At 35.4% G+C, this 24,010-nt stretch overlaps 2 protein-coding genes across 3 annotated transcripts; one reads left to right on the top strand and one right to left on the bottom strand.

The window, feature by feature from the left end:
- The first annotated feature begins 4,840 nt into the window (after window positions 1-4,840).
- Window positions 4,841-9,706, top strand: LOC131928667 (uncharacterized). The gene is made up of 2 exons (XM_059284742.1): window positions 4,841-5,042; window positions 7,799-9,706. Exons 1-2 carry the CDS (start codon window positions 4,880-4,882, stop codon window positions 8,272-8,274), a joined length of 639 nt encoding a protein of 212 aa, XP_059140725.1. The 5' UTR covers window positions 4,841-4,879; the 3' UTR covers window positions 8,275-9,706.
- Window positions 9,707-14,889: 5,183 nt separating this feature from the next.
- On the bottom strand, window positions 14,890-22,555 carry LOC131928669 (tetraspanin-36). 2 transcript variants are annotated; one of them, XM_059284749.1, is made up of 8 exons: window positions 22,447-22,555; window positions 20,956-21,070; window positions 20,499-20,690; window positions 20,114-20,188; window positions 19,784-19,876; window positions 19,425-19,580; window positions 18,360-18,443; window positions 14,890-18,011 (listed from the first exon to the last, which is right to left on the bottom strand). In XM_059284749.1, exons 2-8 carry the CDS (start codon window positions 21,025-21,027, stop codon window positions 17,910-17,912), a joined length of 774 nt encoding a protein of 257 aa, XP_059140732.1. In that variant the 5' UTR covers window positions 21,028-21,070; window positions 22,447-22,555; the 3' UTR covers window positions 14,890-17,909. The 2 variants fall into 2 exon arrangements, with proteins under 2 accessions (XP_059140732.1, XP_059140731.1); XM_059284748.1 differs by having other exon boundaries at window positions 22,474-22,555.
- Window positions 22,556-24,010: the final 1,455 nt, after the last annotated feature.

Here is a 24,010-nt window from a genome sequence, read left to right as displayed (position 1 = left end):
GACATGATTTTTTAGTTAATTTTTAAATACTTAAACATAATGAAATGGAAAAGAAGCTCGTTTAAACGAAACTAAACAATGTGTGTATAGTGCGGAACATTAGCACTTAATAAAGAAAACCTTGATTAATTTTCAAAGTTAAATTAATCATCAAATTAGGTAACATTTTATGTCACAATACATTGTCTTTGAATCTTGACCTCCGTGAAACTTTTTAAATAGCTCGGTCCAGTAGAAGTTTTTGAAATTTTGTTCGCAATATTCCGACCATGATGGACGAAAGACAGGAATCAAGTTAAAAACAAATTCATATGTGTTTTTGAGAACTCGAAAATAGCGTAAAGTAATGCTTCCATTAAATTGAAATTACTTAAACAGAATTAGGCCTTTTACTGATATGCGAAGTTTTGTCTATCTAACGGAATCAATACTCAAGCTATCGTGTTCACTGATAGACACTCAGACAGACACAGACAGACACACACACACATACAGACAAAATTCCAAACTATGTTTTTCCCTCTCTGGGAGGTGTTAAAACGTCGAGATAATCATAAATTTCGATTTTTTTTGCGCGATTACATTAATTCTTCTACACTCCGTATACGAGAAAGTAATTGGTGTGTTAAGTTAAAGGACATGAGTTTTTGAAACCATGAATTCGGAATTAAATTCACCAAATAAAAATTGCTTAAAATTAGAAAGTTTTAGTAGGTATATATTATCTGAAAGTACAAAAAATACAAAACCAATTTATCGATCCAAAAAAAATGAATTGATTTAAAACTTCCGACCGGCTAGTTTGTTTTATTAGGTGCGTGAATATAAAGTCTCCAAGCTTTTTTTTTTTCGTTTGAAAGATCGATCGCATCTTCACCCCTTCCCCCACCCCTTACTCTTTCTGAAACGTCATTTTGGACGACCCTTAAATAAACATTATTTATTTTAGTTTATTCATTTATTTATGGTTACGATAAACGATTTGTAAAAACAAATGTCCCCGAAAACATTTTCTTTCGAAATAAATAGGCCTTGTGGCCAATGTTCCTGGAATGAAAAAAAAATTTATTTAGTATTAATTTCAGATGTGAACTGAACCACCTCTAGTGGGTGGTGTTTAAGTGCTTTTATTGTTGGTGCTATGTTTGACCAATTGAGCAACCCTGTGCTCAGGTTGGTATGATGTTTGCTCAACCCTGTACTGTGGTTGGTTTCTTGAAATATAGATTTAAGTTTTTGGTGGGGTTTTTTTAATCCGGCTGTAGCTTAAATGTTTCACCAAGGGGTCGTCCATAAATGACGTCACACTCGTAGCGGGAGGGGGGTCCGTAATTTTGTGACGGTGTGTGATGAGGGGGAGGGGGATTTCAGATGGTGCGACGTCACACTTTTGCATTCTAAAAGAGCAATATTAGAAAACGAATTGTAGACGTTATTTCGCGTTTTAAAAAACGGTTTTGATAAATTGTAATAGGAGTTGATCAAAATACTCTATGTTGACAGAGTTCAGACAAGATTTTGGAAAAATATCGATGTTTTAAGAAAAATTCAGCTTCTATTTTGAGGGGGGGGGTTGTAAGCTGAGGTGTGACGTCATTTTAGGGGGTGGGTCTGGCTTTTTGTGACGACGTATGACGGAGAGGAGGGGGGGGGGGGGGTAAAAATCGTTCAAAAAAAGCCTGACGTCATTTATGGATGACCCCCCCAAATGTATTTTTAGTTTACCTTTAACGACATCCACTTGCCCTTGTTGTATCATCAAATGTGCACATACCAGCTGGGGGAGGGGAGGGGAAAGTGTATGTGTGTGGTGGGGGGGGGGGGGTATCAAGTAAGAATCGTAGCCTTTCAAATAAAATAAAATTATAAATCACTGTATAACCAACAAGAACTAATGCGTAATCTTGACAACAATTAAACTTTGACCAGTCATATAGAGTCTAGATAGGAAAATTCCCAACGTTTATTTTTAGTAGCATCACGTGCCTGTATTGGCCAGATAAATGTGTTGGTGGATAGGGGCAAAATTTACAAAATTTCATACATTGGGAAGTTGGGGAAGGGGTCAAAGAATGTAATCAGAAATGATTGTATATAAAAAAAAATTTAAATAATGAAAAACAACCATTTTCTTTGCTTTACGGTTTTGTTTTGTTTTTTTTTTTTGGGGGGGGGGGGGGGGGGGGGGGGGTCGGACTTGTACGAACAACTCATTAGATGATTGTCCAACTAATCTTCAAGTGACTCTCTGACCTATACACACACGAGAAAGTCAAGTGACTTGTCAAAACATAACGGGGGCGGTCTATGTGGAGGGTGGATAGGGCTGATACCTAGGGCCCTTTTTCATTATCGTCATTCTCGTTCGTGCCCACACGCATGGGGTAGATGAAGTAGAGTTTAGCTTATTCAGAGACCTCGGCATATGAAGGGATAGCGTGGTCAGCACTATGCTTAGCCGCCTTTGTTTCCCTAATGTGAGCTGGGTGAGCTCAAGGACGTTCCACTAATTTGAACCCGGATTCGAACTCGAGACTCTTGGTTTAGCAGTCTAGCTCTCTACCGCTAGGCCATGCCGTCCCTATAGCCCTTTTTTAAAGGTCCTAAAATGTTTTTTACTTTCTCGTATATACGAAGTATAGAGAAAGTCTTGTAATCGTGCAAAAAAAAATCTAGATTTTTACAAAATCTCGACGTTTTACACCTCACTGATACGGAAAAACATAATTTTGCAATCTTGTCCGTATGTCTGTGTGTCTGTCTGTGTGTATGTCTGTGTGTCTGTCTGTGTGTAAACACGATAACTTGAGTACCGTTGCAGCTAGGTTGATGAAATTTCATATATAAGTATTTTATCAAAATCGTAGATCCTGATCAACTTTTGAGCGATTTCCGATAACCGGAAGTGGTACTTTTTCTACTTTGAATTTTTCAAACGCCTATAACTTGAGTACTATTTCAGATAGATAAATGAAATTTCCCATGTAAGTAAAAGATCTAATTTTCTACCTTCTGTCAAATTTTGAGTAATTTCCGTTGACCGGAAGTACTAATTTACGCTATTTCCGATTTCTCAAAAAACGCATGTAAATTTATAAAGTACTCAAAATATTGCGCACTATTATGCACATTTTGTTTTGGCGTTCGCTTGGTGCGCAATTCTTTTTTCTATGAAATTCTATTCTATTTTTAAAAGTTTAAGTAATTAAAAATCATGTCTATATTCCAAGTTATATAAGAATATTCGAGAAAGTTTAGGGGAGATCACTCCCGGTTTATTTTTATAAAATAAAGTACACAATTCAATTTTCACAGTGACATTTAAAAAAGGGAGCCCAACACATTTTATTTTTTCTATATCATAAAAAGTCCTCCCATATAATAATCACAAAGATATCAAGAAAACCTATTCTAGGGGGTCCGAGCAAGCTTAATGGTACACTGACATTAAGTAAATCACGCTGCATAAAAAAACTGAATGAACGAAACCTGAACCCACTTTGGCAGGGTCCCAACGGGTAAGTGTGTCACCTCTATAATTAGCTCGTGTCGCGAGCTTATGGAATGTCGTTATCTGACGCCTATCAGACCCCAACACAAGGAACACTGTGTGGGCGGCATGTGTGGGACGAGGTGTTGGGGTGATTTGCCTAGAATCGATAAAATCAATCAATATCGATTCCATCTTTCTGAAAATGTAATAGTAACTGAATTGTATTGTTGTGTATATGAAACATAATGAAGCTTGCGTGACCGGATTTTTTGTGAATGGAACGGGTTTACGTGCTTGAGATTTTGTGCAGACGTTGCCATTTTTGTCTCCCCTTACATTACACGCTGAGATAATTTGTTCAGAAATCAAAGAGTAGCGCAATGTTTTGTACTGCAGCTTAGTTGGTTTATGGTTATTTTGGGTTGGGGTATGTGTATTACGAAGGGGTGCTTGAATGCCAGATTCAAATGCCGGTCGGTGTTCAATATCTTTGTCGAATAATGTAGTGGTTCTCAAACAGTTTTATACAAGGGCCCAGTGCAAGTATAATATAGGCATATGAATTGAGAACCTAGAAGTTTGATAAGGGGTGGTATGTGAGGGGAGGGGAGTGGGGTGGGCTAGGATGTGAGGGGAGGTATGGGTAAAGGTGTGAGGGATGCGAAGGTACAGTTATGTGTCAGGAGAGTGTGGATGGGGTTGGAGTGTAAGGGAGTGTGCAGATGAGGTGGGGGGGGGGGGGTAGCGCATGAGGCATCTGGCTAAAGGATGAGACAGGCGTACAGCGGTTAGTTACAGCGCCAGATAAAGCCTGGGTGGTGCCTGGTGGCTGAACAACTGGGACCAGAGTTTCTTACAGGCATCTCTTCGGAGAACAAAGTCTCAGAACGAAATGGAATTTATATAGAAAATATAGAGTTTTAACAGTGTCGTCGTCGTCGTCCCCCGGAATTTTTAGTCCCTCCCCCCCCCCCCCCGAAAATTCCCAGTGCCCCCCCCCCTCCCCCGAGACAGAAGTCTGGTAGAAACACCAGGGACCTTTCGAATATTACGTCACTTGAACCATTTTAGCTTCTGATCAGTTATTACAAGTGACGTCACAGGGTCGTTTATTTAGGGTGTCGTCCCACTCCCTCCGACAATTTTGTATTTCCGGTTTGATGTCGACCCTCTCCTCCACTGTTTTGTTCGTTTAACTTGATCTAACGTTATTTATTCGGTAATATTTGGTGTTATTTTTTGTTTGTTAAGATTTCTAAGGTCTGAAGTGGCATTAGGAAATGTTTGACTCACTTCTCCAGATCTAAACTTTTTTTTATCCCCCCCTCCCCCCATATTGCAGGTTGCTGCAGGAAGTACGAGTGTCCTGTGGGATACAGCCGCGTCATGGACACGTGCTTCAGGTTCGTCATGTCCAAAAGGTCAAGGTCGTCTTGGGCAGACGCACAGGACGAGTGCCTGGACTGGGGAGGGAACCTCGTGACCATCGACGACAAAAAGAAGGAGAAGTTCATCAGGCAGCACCTGAGGAACAATTTTAGACACATTGGTAGGCTGGGTGCTATGTGCTACATACGGGGTCTGGTAGGCTGGGTGCTATGTGCGATTGTAGAAAAAAAAACACAGAAAAAAAAAACACAGAAAAAAAGTCACAGGAAAAAAAGTCACAGGAAAAAAAGTCACAGGAAAAAAGTCACAAATATATATTTGCATGGAATTTGTTAATACTTGTATGTATTAAATATTCAGAGAGTGCAAATTAACTTAGGATTAACTAAATGTAATGTAATGTGTGTAGGTTGTATACGCATAGTAATTTTTATAATTCATCTAAACATATTTAGTATGAAGTATGTAGATTGTAATTATGTTAAACATAATAGTAATATCATTTAAGAGAATGCTCCAAAGTCCACGGTTTTCATCGTGTTTTTTTTAATACCAACATTAAATTAACGTGAAATTATAAGTTCATCTGACTTGCTGCCCTCAACTCATCGCAACAATAGTTATACTTAGTTCAACCACCTTTACTGCCCACATTTATCTCGCTCATTACATAACCTAGGATCAAAACAAAAAGCCGACAAGGTTCAAGGCTGTTAATGACACAAAACGCCAACAACACACAATATGTTCAGACAATGCCTACTGAGGAGAGGCCGACCAGAGTATAGCCTACGGAAAAACATATGCAAAACACAACGATGTGCCTAAATTTGTTTTATAATTAACTTTTTTACCGAGAATTGAACTTAATACGTAACAAAAGTTGAGAATATTGTGTAAATTATCTTAGAGTATTTTTACTTATAATTGTTATAAACCATAATGCTTTTAACGTCTATAAATTAATTTATGCTGTAAAAAAATACAAACCACAACAATAAACATACACAATTTTACAATTCTTAACAAATACATCAAAATATTTCTAAAACGATTTTTGTGCTACATATAGGGTCTGGTAGGCTGGGTGCTACGTGCTACATATAGGGTCTGGTAGGCTGGGTGCTACGTGCTACATATAGAGTCTGGTAGGCTGGGTGCTATGTGCTACATATAGGGTCTGGTAGACTGGGTACTATGTGCTACATATAGGGTCTGGTAGACTGGGTGCTACGTGCTACATATAGGATCTGGTAGGCTGGGTGCTATGTGCTACATATAGAGTCTGGTAGGCTGGGTGCTATGTGCTACATATAGGGTCTGGTAGACTGGGTACTATGTGCTACATATAGGGTCTGGTAGGCTGGGTGCTATGTGCTACATACGGGGTCTGGTAGGCTGGGTGCTACGTGCTACATATAGAGTCTGGTAGGCTGGGTGCTATGTGCTACATATAGGGTCTGGTAGACTGGGTACTATGTGCTACATATAGGGTCTGGTAGGCTGGGTGCTATGTGCTACATACGGGGTCTGGTAGACTGGGTGCTACGTGCTACATATAGGATCTGGTAGGCTGGGTGCTATGTGCTACATATAGAGTCTGGTAGGCTGGGTGCTACGTGCTACATATAGGGTCTGGTAGACTGGGTGCTATGTGCTACATGCGGGGTCTGGTAGGCTGGGTGCTACGTGCTACATATAGGATCTGGTAGGCTGGGTGCTATGTGCTACATATAGAGTCTGGTAGGCTGGGTGCTACGTGCTACATATAGGGTCTGGTAGGCTGGGTGCTATGTGCTACATATAGGGTCTGGTAGGCTGGGTGCTATGTGCTACATACGGGGTCTGGTTGGCTGGGTGCTATGTGCTACATACGGGGTCTGGTAGGCTGGGTGCTATGTGCTACATACGGGGTCTGGTAGGCTGGGTGCTACGTGCTACATATAGGGTCTGGTAGACTGGGTGCTACGTGCTACATACGGGGTCTGGTAGGCTGGGTGCTATGTGCTACATACGGGGTCTGGTTGGCTGGGTGCTACGTGCTACATATAGGGTCTGGTAGACTGGGTGCTATGTGCTACATACGGGGTCTGGTAGGCTGGGTGCTATGTGCTACATACGGGGTCTGGTAGGCTGGGTGCTATGTGCTACATACGGGGTCTGGTTGGCTGGGTGCTATGTGCTACATATAGGGTCTGGTAGGCTGGGTGTTACGTGCTACATACGGGGTCTGGTAGGCTGGGTGCTACGAGCTACATACGGGGTCTGGTAGGTTGTGTGCTACGAGCTACATACGGGGGTTTTACTTGGTGCATTTGTGACAGCTGTTTTACTTGCTAGATTTGTGACAGATGTTTTACTAGTTGCATTTGTGGCAGATGTTTTACTTGCTAGATTTGTGACAGGGCTTTTACTAGTTGCATTTGTGACAGATGTTTTAATCGTTGCATTTGTGACTGATATTTTACTAGCGAGAAAAATGTTGTTGTTGCTGAAAGATATTGATGTTGCGGAAAAATTTCTGTCGTTGAAAGATGTTGATGTTGTTGAAATATGTTAATGTTATTGAGAGATGTTGCTGAAAGATATTGATGATGTTGAAAGATGTTGATGTTGCTGCGTCATGTTTTTTTCAACATGTTCTACAGAAACAAGCTCCACCGCAACATGCAATACACATCACAACTACGTATGTTTCAGTTGAGTTGAAGCTGTTATACACATCACATCTATGTTTGTTTCAGAAGTATTGAAGCTGTTATACACATCACATCTATGTTTGTTTCAGATGAGTTGAAGCTGTTATACACATCACACCTACGTTTGTTTCAGATGAGTTGAAGCTGTTATACACATCACACCTTTGTTTCATATGACTTGAAGCTGTTATACACATCACACCTATGTTTGTTTCAGAAGTGTTGAAGCTGTTCACTGGTCTGATCTACACCGACGCATTAGCTCGCGCCCCCTACGACCCTCGCAATATCAACCACAGCCAACAAGGCGACTCACTCAGATGGACCCTGACGAAACAAGCCGTTGTAACCCGCCAGTTTAACACCACGATAAATGTGGGCAAGTACCATCCGGTCATCGATGGACTCCCGGGGAACCCCCTAAGCCCGGCGAGTTTCCTGGCCTGTGTGGTGCTGGTCTGGGAGCCGAACGCCAACGCCGAACTCTCGTGGAGGTTCGAGAGTTGCAGCGAGGAGAAGCTCAACTTTATCTGCGAGGTCAGGATTCGTGAGGAGAAGGGGGTTAAAGGTCGAGTTAAGCGCTCAGATCACGACAACCCCTATGTACACATGGACCTCATAGGAGACGATAGGAATGAGGGTGATGACGAGTTAGACGATGAGGATATGTATGATGAGGAAGAGGATATATAAGCCTGTTTTTAAACCGAACTCCTTTGTTACATTGACTCCATTTTCTCCATATGTCGTTTGATCACCTTCACCCTACGGCACATCCTGGCACCTCCAGTTTGCCGTCTGCTCGACATAGGTTCAGCAACTGTTACATTTCGCGCATCTGGTCTGAACATTGTCTCCACGTTTTGGACTTATCAAATATTTTTTTATTTGGCTGTGAATTCAAGAAAAAAAAATCTTAAGGGATTTACATTTTGCCCTCGTCACGTTCAAAGTGTATATAAGCACATTAGAGCACGATAAAACGAAACAAAATGTGATGGAGATCAGAGATTGTGGGTGACATTAAGGCGATTGTGGTGGGTTGCTGGGGGGTCAGATACAGACAGCCCCAGTGTGATAGTGATCTAGGTGGGATGTGGAAAACTGCTGATCACAATGGTGACAAGTTTTAGCTTCACGCTAAATACAATAGTGACAAGTTGTTTTAGCTTCACGCTAGAGCATATGTTGCTAAACTCATTGAAGCATCTTTGCTTTGTTTGTCGAAAGCTAAAGCACATAAAACAAGTTAACCTGAGGTTTTACGGACATTTTCTACTCGGATGTTTTCGGAGAATCCACTGTTTAGCATGTGCAGGGTGGGGGAAATGGACTGTGACGGGGATAATCTTAGGCTTTGTTAATCCAAGAAAACATCCACAAATGGTAAAATAGTTAAAAAGGTTCTTAAATAATCCTGACCTACGTCTTAGACTGCACACCATGTAAACAAAGTGTAAATATATTATTTTACAATATAAATTTTGGTTTAATATAATATTTATAATAATTGCTGAGTATTTTTACTATAGTATTTTTTTAAATAATAATTAAAATGTACATTTTTAGAAGTCAGACATTTTTTTTTCCTTTGATCTATTTTCTCAACTAAGTGTAGATTCTTAAACATAGACCAACGTCGTGGTGACCATTAAATTGTAGGTTTCCGAATGACCCAAACAATGACTAACAGCAAGCTGGCTATTAGAATTTAGGTCAATGTTTCATATGGCTTGTATGCACCTTTTAAAAAATATTGACATAGAAGAAAAAATTGCAACATAGACGTGACGTAGTTTGTAGACTACCCCACCTTCCACCCCAAACGATGCTAATACCGCCGAAAGCAATTAGGAATGACGTGATTACTAAGACTCGATGTTGCTAGTTTATGATGGTTATTCAAGATAAAAGATTCAACATAAAATTAGATCACGCAGTGGTGAGGTGTGGGAGATTAACACTCTGTAAACCGGACCGTTAATTCATCCCCTGGTGTCCTATAGAATCTAGACGCCTACAGCTGGGCTTGTCTCAGTGCGAGGTCACGTGACAACAAGGTTGGATCTGTGTGAAAAACCCCTCAACATTTTATGCCGTCCACAGATTAAATTAATTGACAACGATTAACACAGTGGCGGAACTTTAGTGTCGCAATACATTGATTGGGGGGGGGGGGTTAAGGGTCCAAAAACTCTGCAACTAAATATTCTTAAAATAAATATAATGCGGTTACTTAATTTTTTGCCCTCGTTTCAAAAATGATTTTTGAGATACTTGTTTATATATATATATATATATATATATATATATATATATATATATATATATATATATATATATATATATATATATATATATATATATATACTCCGAAAAATTGTTGGCACGTAGGTTTATTTTTTTCTAGTTCCGCCACTGAATTAACCTCTTACTTATTGTTACACATATTAAACTTCTACTAACACTTGACCTACTAACACAAATTATACAAACGTATCTTGTGTATAAGTGTAGTTTGAGTAACAAACAGATGTGCACAAATTATACATTTTAGTTGCATTTGTTTGTTAAACTGGCCATAGACACACACATACTTACACACAAATAATCACGTGCTATAGACACACACACAAATAATCACGTGCTTACACACACACAAATAAGTACGTGCTATAGACAAAAATTATCATGAGTTATAGACATTAAGATATACCACACACAAGCGTCCATACAACTACTTGTTTAAACTTTTCTTTCGTCGTTTCGTTTATTTTCTAAACTATGATTACAATGTAAACATGTCAAAATATTTCGTTATCTCATAATATAATCACTAGTTTTGACGAAAACAATATCTTAATTTGGGTTAGGTTTAAGGAAATGAGAGTGTAGAAGGAAAGGTTTGCTATATTCATGTACTGTTGTCATGTGGGTTAGCCATGTTGATGTACTGATGTCGTGTTAGTTAGCCATGTTGGTGTACTGATGTCGTGTTAGTTAGCCATGTTGGTGTACTGATGTCGTGTTAGTTAGCCATGTTGATGTACTGATGTCGTGTTAGTTAGCCATGTTGATGTACTGATGTCGTGTTAGTTAGCCATGTTGGTGTACTGTTGTTATGTGGGTTAGCCATGTTGGTGTACTGATGTCGTGTTAGTTAGCCATGTTGGTGTACTGATGTCGTGTTAGTTAGCCATGTTGGTGTACTGATGTCGTGTTAGTTAGCCATGTTGGTGTACTGTTGTCGTGTTAGTTAGTCTTGTTGGTGTACTGATGTCGTGTTAGTTAGCCATGTTGGTGTACTGATGTCATGTGGGTTAGCCATGTTGGTGTACTGATGTCATGTGGTTTAGCCATGTTGATGTACTGTTGTCATGTGGGTTAGCCATGTTGGTGTACTGATGTCGTGTTAGTTAGCCATGTTGGTGTACTGATGTCATGTGGGTTAGCCATGTTGGTGTACTGATGTCATGTGGTTTAGCCATGTTGATGTACTGATGTCGTGTTAGTTAGCCATGTTGGTGTACTGATGTCATGTGGTTTAGCCATGTTGATGTACTGATGTCGTGTTAGTTAGCCATGTTGGTGTACTGATGTCGTGTTAGTTAGCCATGTTGGTGTACTGTTGTCATGTGGGTTAGCCATGTTGGTGTACTGTTGTCATGTGGGTTAGCCATGTTGATGTACTGATGTCATGTGGGTTAGCCATGTTGATGTACTGATGTCATGTGGGTTAGCCATGTTAATGTACTGTTATCGTCGATAGTGTCACAACTTTAACTAATTATTGTTAGTACCATTGGCGTCACCAGGTGGGGTTCAAATATGTCAACCCGGGGTGTCCTCTCCCCTCACACATTGTGACGCTTATGGTTAGATCAAGTTTCAAGTCTGAATTATTGTTACCTTAATTAATATGTTGGTGTTGCAAATCAAATATTTTTACTGACTTTCTCACACTTGAAAAATGTTATTTTTATGTTTGTTTTTTCCATGTTAATATTTCAAAACGTTGTTGATTTGAGCAGCATATCATTTTTAAACGCTTTGTAATTAAAGATTTTATTTATATAACCATCATATGATAGTGTTTAAAAACATTTTTGTTTTGTCTCGTTGACTTGTGTAGCATTATGTTACAAGAAAAGTTCTTCAGACAAAATGTCAAGAAAAAGTATGTAACGTCATATCTTGGTTGGACAAAGGCTATGAAAGCAAATCCAAAGAGAAAAGCAGGCTAAAATCTGAGTCAATGGCCTGAATGGCGCATAACAAGTTGGCACGTATACTTAATTGTGTTGGAGGGGATCCCTTCCACTAAAATTAAAAACGAAGAAGAAGATATCTTACTGATTGAATCGGCGAAAAAAATAATTTTAATATTCCATAAATTCGAAAGTGTGTATGACACAGATTTTAAGAAAAACGAAACTTTTTGTGTTGGAGACTGATGATTACATACATCTTTTTAAATGTCTTTGTAATTTTTGTTCATACGGCATTCAGATTGTGTATCTAGAAAGTGAGCTAGAACTAAAAACATAGGTCCCAAATATATATATATATATATATATATATATATATATATATATATATATATATATATATATATATATATATATATATATATATATATATATATATATATATATATATAAACACTATATATTGTTTGTCGAATTAACTTTGATAAGTTAAAATTCGCATTGTTGCACCCTTGCCCCTCCTTGTGATACTAATGGTTGTAAAAAAAAATCGTTATTTTGCTTTCATTTAAAAAAGAACAAGCCTACAGTAGTTTCGCCATGACAGTTGTAGTGGTAGCTTCCGTTCATAGAGAGTGCTTTGTCAGTCTATAAATAAGTCAAACGCCACAGTTTTCGGACGAGAGTTCACGCGACTCCAATGTGACGTCACAATTTTAAACCTATTCCTAGAGAAGCTCTTTTTATTTTTTTAACCATTCAGCTCATGTATATTATATCACATATTTCACTATTTTTACCATTCCCTTTACTTATCATCACAGGGGTCATCCATAAATGACGCCACGCTTTTTCACGAGGTTACCTCCCCCTTCCCCGTCACACGTCGTCACAAAAAGCCAGACCCCCCTCCTAAAATGACATCACACCTCAGCCTACGACCCCCCCCCCCCCCCCTCCTCAAAATTGCAATTGAATATTTCTAAAAATACGATATTTTTCCAAAATCTTGTCTGAACTCTGTCAACATAGAGTATTTTAATCATTTCCTATTACAATTTATTAAAACAGTTTTCTAAAACGCGAAATAACGGCTAAAATTTGTTTTCTAACATTGCTTTTTTTATAATGCAAAAGTGTGATGTCACACCATCTGAACCCCCTTCCCCCCCCCCCCCTCCTCTCCGTCTCCCTTATCACACACCGTCACAAAATTACGGATCCCCCTCCCTCCTACGAGTGTGATGTCATTTATGGACGACCCCACACATTGTCACAAATATTCAACCCCTACCCCATCTAAAAATGACGTCACTCTCTAGCACACTCCTTCCCCCCAATTTCTTTCTTTAAAAAATAACTTACATCAGTCAAAATAAGGAACAGCCATACATTTTTATAGCAGTTTATAATAAATATTTTTAACAAATGAAAATTAACTGCAAAATTCCTGTACGAAAAATTATTTTAAAAATTACTTGTTAAAAATATAAGTCATAACATTTACCTTAATTTTTTTTAACTGTATACAATATAACTATACAATGTTATATAATCTAGATCTATTTGTTTTCTTATTTTGTTATAAAATAATCTCGGTTGACACCCAATCAGTATTATTTTTTATAGGACTTATCAATGCTAAAAATATTGACTAATAATCCTATCTGGTATATACAAATTGCATGAATACATAGGCTTATACTTTGGGGGTTGCCCTTATGTAGGGCAAGAGTAGCTAAATTGGGGCACCGACCCTAATGGTATTTGAACTACATTACTGTAAAAAGTGTCTGAATTTGCCCTCCGACAACAAAGAGCAATTCGGCTGCATTTCAAACCATGACTGAAGCAGAAAATGAATTGCTATTGCTATCCTGTCCTGTAGATTTTTATTTATTTTTTTTTGGCAATTTTTATTTTTAATTTACCATTTGGAAAAAAAAGTGCTTTGTTTTTTTTTTAATGCCCTCCCTTTGGTTAATTTTAACAGTGGTTTGTTTGGCTGCTTGTCTCCCTTGAATTGACTTGTTTGTATCAATGCTGTCATTTGGCACGCGAACACGTCAAAATCTGGCATCGAAAATGGTTGTTAATGTTTTCATTAGAGTTGACAGCGCACAACTGGCGCGGGACAGGGGCGGCGTTGTGCTGACAGATCAACATGTTTTTGTGGAGAGTCTGGTTCAAGGTTCACTCGTACGCTACCCTATGCACATGCCCAAAGCGCGTGCCATTAAACAACACGAGAGGAGCGCTAATTACGCTTTTTTTTGTTGCCAGTTTTTTGGGGAATTTTTTTTATATATTGCTACTAAAACTAGATCTATTATTTGTGTCCTGTTCGTAGCGACAATCTAGCAAAGATTCGCGTCAATTAATGAGCTAAAAACTAATTACCATAGCACCGGCGACACCCATGACGTGAAATGCTGGTTCCTCGGCTAATCAATTTTCCGGTAATTGAATATTTTTCAGAATAAAAATAATTGAGAGTTAAAGCAATGGACACGATGACCAGACAATCAAAGAGGTCAGTTCGAGTTACGTGGTCAGTACAGCCATCAAATTCAAGATTCCAACATGAACTGGATTGAACAGCAAAATCAGTTAATTAACAGTAGGCTTTGCTGTGGGTTTTAAAAGTATTTACTACAATGCCAAGCTTAAGCCAAGCCCCTCCCTCCTCCACACATAGATCTACATAGCTTACTAGTCAGATCAATAAAAAAAATTACATTATGGGTAAACCAACACTATTGGTTAGCTCTTTGCACCTGGTCAGGAGAACAGTTCAATAATTAAATTACCTGATAGCACATGATTGGTAATTCATGTGCATGAAAAGAGGCATGGTACAATAGCCAATGTGTGCAATAGGTAATTAAACCTACAAGTTTATGATGCACTTAAACTGTATGTTAATGTTAATTATTCAACTCAATTAAGAAAAAGAAACCACCAATCATTGACAACTTTACACAGAAACATAGAAAGAGGGGTTATGATTGACCTCTTATGGCTTTGCCATCTACCTTCAGTTTTAGAATCAAAAACGTATTTATATACACATGATGAACAAAAACAAACACTAAAAATTTAATTAAAACTTTTAATTTATACATAAATTTCACAATGGAAATCAAGCAAACCTGGCAAATGAAAAATATAAAATTGGGTTAAAACACCAACTCCAGAGTTAAAGTTTTCATTCACTGGAGACTACAAACACCTTAAAGTTTTTTCAACACAACTTTTCAAATATTGTTTTGTTGACCAGCATAATAACCAGTCAGTATCCTATTTTAATGGTAAATATATATATATGTAAAGGATATGCCAAGAAATGGGGATCTACTTAAATAGCATAAAACATACTTGATTTGTAGAGATCTCAGTTTACCTTCTAGTAATGTTTTCATGAATTTAAAAAGGGTGGTGGAATGTTCTACAAGAAAACAAAAATAATATATATATATATATATATATATATATATATATATATATATATATATATATATATATATATATATATATATATATATATATGAACTATTCTTAAGGAGTCAATCACTTTAACTTTATCTTTCCTTCACCCCTTGAATATCAAATGCCATAGCTTGTATTAAGGAATTCTGCCTATCACAATTTTCCAGGTGTTATCAACATATACCAATGGATTTACCAGCCTGTATCAACACATCAACAAGAGAACCTAGCATCCCTTGTGTCATTGCATTCATGATATCTAACATTGAATTTACAAGGTGACCATAGTGAGTACCCAAAATACTATTTCTACACTATTGTGTTGTGCTATAGAAAAAAACAACTTTAAAATAAAATAATATCAAAACCCATTTTAAATGACTAAGAGCAAAGTAAACCAGTATAATAAAAATCATAGTGAAAGTACATAAAAATATTTGCATAACATGAGAATGGGTTAAAGGAGGCAGGCTGTAACTATAAAATTATTTTTAGATTCAAACACTATGATACAATTTTAAAATAGAATAAAAATTGAAATCTCAATTGTCAAAAAAAATATCAAAACTCTGGCCAATCAAATGCACAGGAAAATATGAATAAAGTTTCACAACACATCTATTTAGTGCCAACACATTATTGAATCAAACACTTCAAACTTTATTTTAATAGTAAAACTTTAATTTGTTAGAAAATTATCAATGCATTCTTAACTGTTATCTTTAGCTACATGGAGACTTTCTAAACTTTTTGTAAAAAATTTTTTTTGGTTTAATAGCATCATTTATAAAAAAAAATAACTATCATTTAAATGAGAAAGAATAAGTAATAGAAGTTTATCTCATTAAAATGCCATGACAACTTTTACATTTATTTCATTTGAAAAGTTTATTTTATTATTGTAATTAGATAAATACATTTTACCACAACATTGCTCTCTAATTTTACAGATTACAACTTTTTGAAACTGTAGTTTCTTTCAACAGCTGATAACAGTTTGTAACAGTTATACCAGAAAATAAGTTGTGGTAGACAAAAACAATAGGTGGGATGTTTGTGCATACAATCTTGAATACAGTACAAAATAGTTGTTTCGTGTTTTACAATGGATTACTATTAAGAAAAAAATATTCCCTGAAACAAACTAACACAGATATATATTGTGTTAGTTATTTCTTCTTTAGTTTTGTGTCAAAAAAAATATTATAGATGTGAAAAACTGAAAAATATTAAGAATTTTCAAATGTCACTATGTCTACAAAAGTAAAACAAATTACTGTAGTATAATTATGAAAAAATTATAACGGATTTCAGTAAGATATGCCCATTTCAACAAAATTTATATTATGTTTTAAATCCTGATATAAATTTAACTACTCGATATTCATGTGAGGTTGAAAATGTCAATTTTGTACATAAAAATAAATAATACTTTGAAAGTCAAAATTTTAGATTTTCACACTTAAACTTTTTTTCCGAATGAAACAATCTCTTTGTGATTATATGATAACCGATTTTTTTTTGTAAAAAAAAATAATTTCACTGACTTAACTGCAGGATCTCTGAGAAGTTCAAGATTAATTATTGGACAATTAAACCAGACCAACAACTTGTCAGACAAAATTAGCCAAATTTGATTGACCACAATACACATTATTTACTGCGGTCAGCATCTAGCTAATTACCAAATCTTTTAAATTCAATTAAACTTAGCATTTATTAAAATTTACGCCTAAAATGTTCAACATCAACATAAACCAGTCTTAGCTGATTTAAAAAGTTGACAAGATTGTAGCCATGTTGATCCACTGCTAAGAGCCAAATACTATAATTGTTGTTCCGTAATTTATGCATCTAAATTAAAAAGTTTACATAGTTGTGCATGAGGGGATATGGAAAAACTTTGGGCCATGGCTTTAGGGTTGAAGCAGTTTTAAAGTATATTTTAGCACAACTCATTAATAAGCTTAATGACAGTCTAAACATCCTTAACAAAACACATGTCTTTATTATCATTTTAAAGAAATAATGAAACAGTATTTTAGTATAAAAATGCTAATTAGTTAAGTACTTTCACTAAAACATGTAAAATGTATCAAAATGTACAATTCATGTAGCAAAAAAGAAGAATAAAAACAAAAACAATTTTCAAATGTGGCCTTTGTCCTAAGGTCTTTTGTAGGTGTTTTATAATTTGAATAGAAAATAACTATTGACAGGACAAGTTGGTCTGGTTTAATTCAAGCTTTAAATAGCATTTTCATTCTTAAAACTAAACTAAAATTGAAAATAATATCATTTTCTATTTTACATGAGTAATAAATAAAACCTTGTCTGAAGTGTGTTTCTGAAGTTGATGAGGGGTGGGGGCTAGCATTGATATCATTGCTTGACTACAATATCATGCCATACATTGTGGAGAAAAATATTATGAACAAAAAGCAAATGGGTTTTTTTTTGTAACTTTAGTCTTTAAAAATATCGCGATACATGATTCTTTGTTCAAATTTTTGGAATTAACTTCATATACACTGTAGCATAAATATCAATTGGAGTTATATTTTTTTTATTAATTACAAGTGAGACTTGATAATTAGAAAGTGTACAGTAACCATGTTAATTAAACATGCCTTACACTCGCAGCCCTCCACCAATCACCTCATTCAGTGTGTGGTACTGGTGCTCACTTCTTGTTCGACAGACCAGGATACAGGTACTGATTAATGCCAGGAGCTGAAACATCAATTTAGTACATCATTTAAACAATTTATAATACGTCATTTTCATTATATTTTAACACATTTACCTTAGTAACAGATTAGCAGTTAAACATTTCACTTTAAAATGTGTAACATTTAATTTCACATGATTTATAAAATTATTAACATCATTTAATCAGAAAAAAATTCCAAGCACCAATATAATTTAAGTAATGGATTTAGTTCCTCTTAGATCCTAGTAGTTTAAACATTTTTTTTCACTGTGATTTTTGTAATTTTAAAATTCATTTAATAATATTGACTAATATTTTGTTCAACAGTATAAAACCAGAAATGTAAATTTATATTTGAAAAGACTTGCCTGTATCACTGCAAGAAATACAACAGATGTTGCTATGTACACCAAATTTTTTCGGAATTGATCATTCAGCTCATTTAAGCAACCCTAAATAAATAAAAACATTTGTTGACGGATTTAAAGAAACAAAAGAAAGAAATTACCCAAAAAAATCAGGCATTAGAAAATTAATAAGTTGACAATAAAAAATAAAAACCAGCTATGAGTTCCAGAAGATAATGGGGAAGTGAAGTAGAGTTCACTTGTTTCTGTGACCTCGGCATATGAAGAGATAGTGTGGTCAGCACTATGCCCAGCCACCTTTACTCTCTCTAACGTGAGTTAGGTACCCATCAGAGTTGGGTGGACTCAGGGACGGTCTACTGACTTGAACCCGGATTCGAACTCGAGACTTACGGGTTAGCAGTCCAGCTCTCTACCGCTAGACCACTCCGTCCCATAATTGTGCACAATAATCACATGTAATTTTTACAGTTTTCAGTTTTACACCTCAGTATTTCATCAAATGCAGAGTATAGGGGACTTATTTTAATTGGGCAAAAATTCTAAATCCAGATTTTATCAAAATTTCTGCATTACACACGTTATCGAGTCGGAAAAAATTAATTTTGCAATCTTGTCTGTGTGGTTGTGTCACTGTGAACACGATAACTTGAGTATCGTTACATCTAGATTGAAGAAATTTCAAGTATTACATCAAATTTATAGTTCTGTAATCAACTTTTCAACGGATTCCGGTAACCAGAAGTGGAACTTATTCTACTTTCCAATTTTCAAAAGCCTAAAACTTGAGTACTGTTTCTGATAGACAAAATTTCACATACAAGTATTCTGTCAAATTTTGAATAATTTCTGTGATTGGAACAAGTACTTTATGTTATTTCCAATTTCTCAAAAAACGCAGATGAATTTATAAAGTACTAATGTTCACACTATTATGAGATTCTATTCTATTTTAAAATGTTTAAGTACATAAAAATTGATTAAAAAGCATGTCTATATCCCGAGTTGCCACCCCCCACAGTGTTAAGAAAGTTTACTGGGGATCACTCCCGCTTTATTACTTACCTTATTGAAAATGGTACTTGAACCCAAAATTGGACTGCAAGTTGCATTTCCAATGTCAGTTTTACAGCAAGACAGAGGAACTTCTTTGGTATGATTCTGCTTCCAATAAGCAGATTTTTCCCAGTCTGTAGCATTGCGAACTCCACAGCATTCGAACTTGAATGCAAAAATAATGTATATATTAGTTGCTTTGTTTTTTTTATTCCAAAAATATACCTACACAAGAAATCAACTAGAAGGTAATTTAATTTCTATTTTCAGCCTAAACAAAAATTTTGCAAGAGACAAAAACAAAAATTTTGCAAGAGACAAAAACAAAAACTTTGCAAGAGACAAGCAACAAGCTGAGTGGAACTCACCTCTGTCTGCATGTAGTCAATTTGTTCCTTGTTAACCAGGATATTATACTTGTCTATTGCTTCCATCAAATCATCTTCCAGGATACCTTCAACCTTATAAGTTTAATTTTAAACAAAAAATTTTAATTTTAAAAAAATGACACTACAAAATGTACCTGTTGACATTTATTTTCAATTTTAAAAATTGTGAACATATTTTTGGGTAAATTGTGTAAATCAATTTTCGTGTTCTTTAAATCAAACAATTTTTTAATTTTTTTTGAGCTGGTTGAATACAATGTCAAGCATCATAAGTTATTTCCTGTAACAAATACAAAGTGCATCACATACCTTCTTTCTATAAATATATCCCAAGACACCAGCCAATACTTCACCAACAAATACCAGAAGTATCAAACAGAAAAACTGGAATCAAATGTTACAAAATTTGTTTATGTTATATATGATGATGTTAAATAATAACATCTTTAATTAATACTTAAAATTGCATATTTTAGAAGCTATACATGATTCAAAAATAAAGTAATAAAAATGTAAATTAGCAGCGTCTTAATTCAGGTTCTATTTCTGCATAGTAAGGTCTCCTTAATTAATACATTTCTTAGTTCTGATTGATATTGTTCCAAAATTGTTAATATGCAACTTTTGCAAGTTACATATAAAATGATTGTGGAAAGTAAATTATTAAGTATTCCGTTCTTTAAGCTGATCTTACCACTGAAAGCAGAACCTTGTTGTTCTTGAAAGCTGCAATACATGCCAAGATGCCAATGATGCACATAACCACACTAACTCCAAGAATGATACTTGCAGGCAGGAGTGTCAATGAAGCATCAGCTATTTCATCAAAGTGATCATATGTGCTGAACACCCATATTCCTATGTATGACAAGCACCCAGCTGAGATCTGGAAGCATATTTTTACAATTATTAGTTAAATATGAAATAACGATGCTGAAAAATGTTGAAAATAAAACTACTTTGGTTAGAAATGTTCATTTTGTATGCAGATAAAATTACATTATTTTTTATGCAAGCAAAAAGGATTTTAATTAATAATCAAGTTCTTTAGTTAGACCCTATTCAATTTTTTTTTTTAATTAACAATACAGTATTTGTATTTGAATATTACAAAAATGTATAAGCACAGGAAGTGTCTGAAAGCAACTTACCAGATAACATACTCCAGTAAACATCAGTATACCCTTTGCCAAATTACTGCACATTGTATTATCTCTAGCCATTTTTTAAGAGTACAGTGGACAAATTACTAAGTGACTCTAACCTCTGTTTATAAAATAGAAAAAAAGGATAATATTAATCTCATTCTACAAGACTTATTCATTGCCGGAGTTGAATTAGAAATTTCAAAATTGGGATGAAGATTATAATTAGGCCTATAGTCGTCAATAAAAGCATGTTGATGAATAGGTCATTGGTATTGGTTGAGCAAAATCTTACAAAGTTCCTCTACCTTCTTAGCCTTCTACTTTACTAGATAGACTTACTGACTTAACTAATAACTAAGTTACACTAGAGTGACTAGAGTCACTAGATCTAGATTTTCTAGAATGAAATATCATTAGATGACTTGAAGGGATCGGCGTGGTAAAGCTCATGGTTGATAAACCGAAAAGTCTCGAGTTCGAACCCTCAGGCAGATGAGGCTCGTTAGCTGGGGACAGCCACTCCAAAATCAAACAACTGCTGCCTTGTAGATTGGTCTTGGTTGGACAACGGCTATGGAAGCAAATTCTGCAAATCCAAAAAGAAAAGCAGGCTGAAATTAGAGTCAATGGCCTCAATGGCACATAACCAGTGGACAAGTATCCTTAAATGTGATGGAGGCAAAAGCTCATGGTTGATAAATTCGAAAAAGTCTCGAGTTCAAACCCTCTGACAGATAAGGTTCAATCCCATCCAACACTAAAAATTACGAACAAAGAAGAAGAAAGATGACTTGAACTTCTCTTATACTAATATATTATAACTTATAACTAACTATACCTTAACTAACTAAATTTAATTTAGGCCTATAGGCCTAGATAGAACCTGGAATTATTTAGGCCTACGTACTACGTACTTAATTAATAATTTTAATAATTTAATACTAGATTAGATACTGATACTCTTAACTTCTAGATTCCAGATGAATGAAAAAAATTGAATGAGATTCTCTAAGTCTGGATTTAACATTAATTTTAAAATTTTAATGCTTCAAAAGCTAAGTCAGATCTAGATAGCTAGACTGCTAGAGTCTAGCTAGATCTAGAATCTAGACACTCCATTTCAGACCAGTAGATTGTAGATCAGTGACCAAGTCAGTAGTCAGGTAACTTAAGTAAAATGTTTGTAAGACGCTACACTTGTGACTTTACTTACAGTTTGAGTTTACAGTTCAAAGTGTAATGAATAGGCCTAGATCTAGATCTAAATCTAAATATTACTAAACAATACTAGATCTAGATCTAGACTAGATCTAAGAATCTAAATTTAAAAAGTTGAAGTTAAAGAAAGTCAAAGTCATTGTCATTAAAGAATAGAAAAATAACTGGTAGATCTAGAATGAAATAAATCTGCTATTTTTTAAACTAGATCTAATAAATCTAGAAACTAGCCTAGTCTGTATATATCTAGAACGTAACAGATCTAGACTCTAGTACCTAACAACAACAGTTTATTATGCTTACACCCCTGGGCTTGATTGATAATTAAAAAAATATGGCTATGAATTCGTCATTCGATTATTTTCGATGTTGATCTTTAGATCTACTTCCGCTGGGCTATAAGGTAGGTAGGCCTAAGCAATGCATTTGTGAGAAGTATCGTTAATTATACGTTGCAAAAAAACTTTTAAATCATAATTTTTAAAAGTCATTTTTTATATATTATTTTTTATTATTATAGCTATTTATTATAAACAAATATAATTTTGTTTCTTTCTAGATTCTAGATCTAGATCTATATTATTGAACAGTAATCTATTACAATTCGAAAACATTTTATTATTATTATTATTTAGGCCTAATATTATTACTACTACTTCCACTCTACTACTACTACTACTACTACTACTACTACTACATTTTATATTTATTTAACAGAACTTTAAAATCTTCAAAGCTTTTATTGAATGTTAACCTAGAATCTATATCTATATATATATATATAAAACACCTATATAAATAAAGGCCTATAGACATGTAGCCTATATATATTATGGTGCTTTTTCTTTAAACGCAATAGAACGCTGTTTCACTATTTTTAAGATACATACATTTAAAATTCTAGAGAATGTGTAAAATATTGTTTTTAATGAGATCAGCGTTCTATCATCTTTTTCACTACTAGATTCTAGTATCATATAAAACCATAAAAGCCATAAACTCATAAATACATGCGCAACTGTTGTTGTGCGTCTTTAGTTAGCCATGTAAGGGGTCATCCATTTATGACGTCCTCGTGGAGGGGGGGGGGGGTCCAAAAAACATCAACTTGTGTTGATTGGGGGAGGGGGTGGTCGGGTTCATGTGGACGTTCACATGTTGAATTTAAAATCGACGTGTTTACAGTTTAAAACAAACATAAAAACCATATTCTGCATGTAAAACGTGAAAATAAAACAACATCGCAGCGTGTAAATAAAGCACTGGACTTAACCTACACCGGGGTCATTTATAAAATAAGTAATTTAATATATGTAACGATGTTTACATCCCAAGACCCAGCACCTAAAATGACGCCACTCCTCAGCCTACCACAACTCTCAAAACTGTTATATTGTTTTTAAAAACAGCAATTTTTTTTTTTTAAATATGGTCAGCGTTGAATATGCCTTGATTGGTTTTCATTGGAGTTTTTAAGAAAATCAACTACATGAAGCAACGGCTTTATTTCGGTTTCTAACATTATTGCAAAGCGTGTCGTCACACGTTCTGAAATCCCCCTCCAGTCCCTACGGAGTGTGAGGTCATTTATGGACGATCCCTAATAAAAATAAATAACACCACTTTGGAAAGCGAGCGATTAAGTAAACAGAAATAGAAGCTATGAGCTCTATGAGACCTTGCGACTTATTATGTCATAAATGCTAATATTAACCACTAAAATACCTTCAACGAGTACGGAAAATAATACTGTGTAACAAGAGAATTATACTGTGTTCGCACCCTCCCCATCCTCCACTAAGGGTTAATACTGTGCACGCGTTTTTTTGTTGGTAATGGG

Source organism: Physella acuta, unplaced genomic scaffold (genome assembly GCF_028476545.2).
Source record: "Physella acuta isolate Inbredline_101_S28 unplaced genomic scaffold, ASM2847654v3 ptg001530l, whole genome shotgun sequence".
In the NCBI taxonomy this organism is placed as follows: domain Eukaryota; kingdom Metazoa; phylum Mollusca; class Gastropoda; family Physidae; genus Physella; species Physella acuta.
This window is presented reverse-complemented; position numbering and strand designations above follow the sequence as displayed.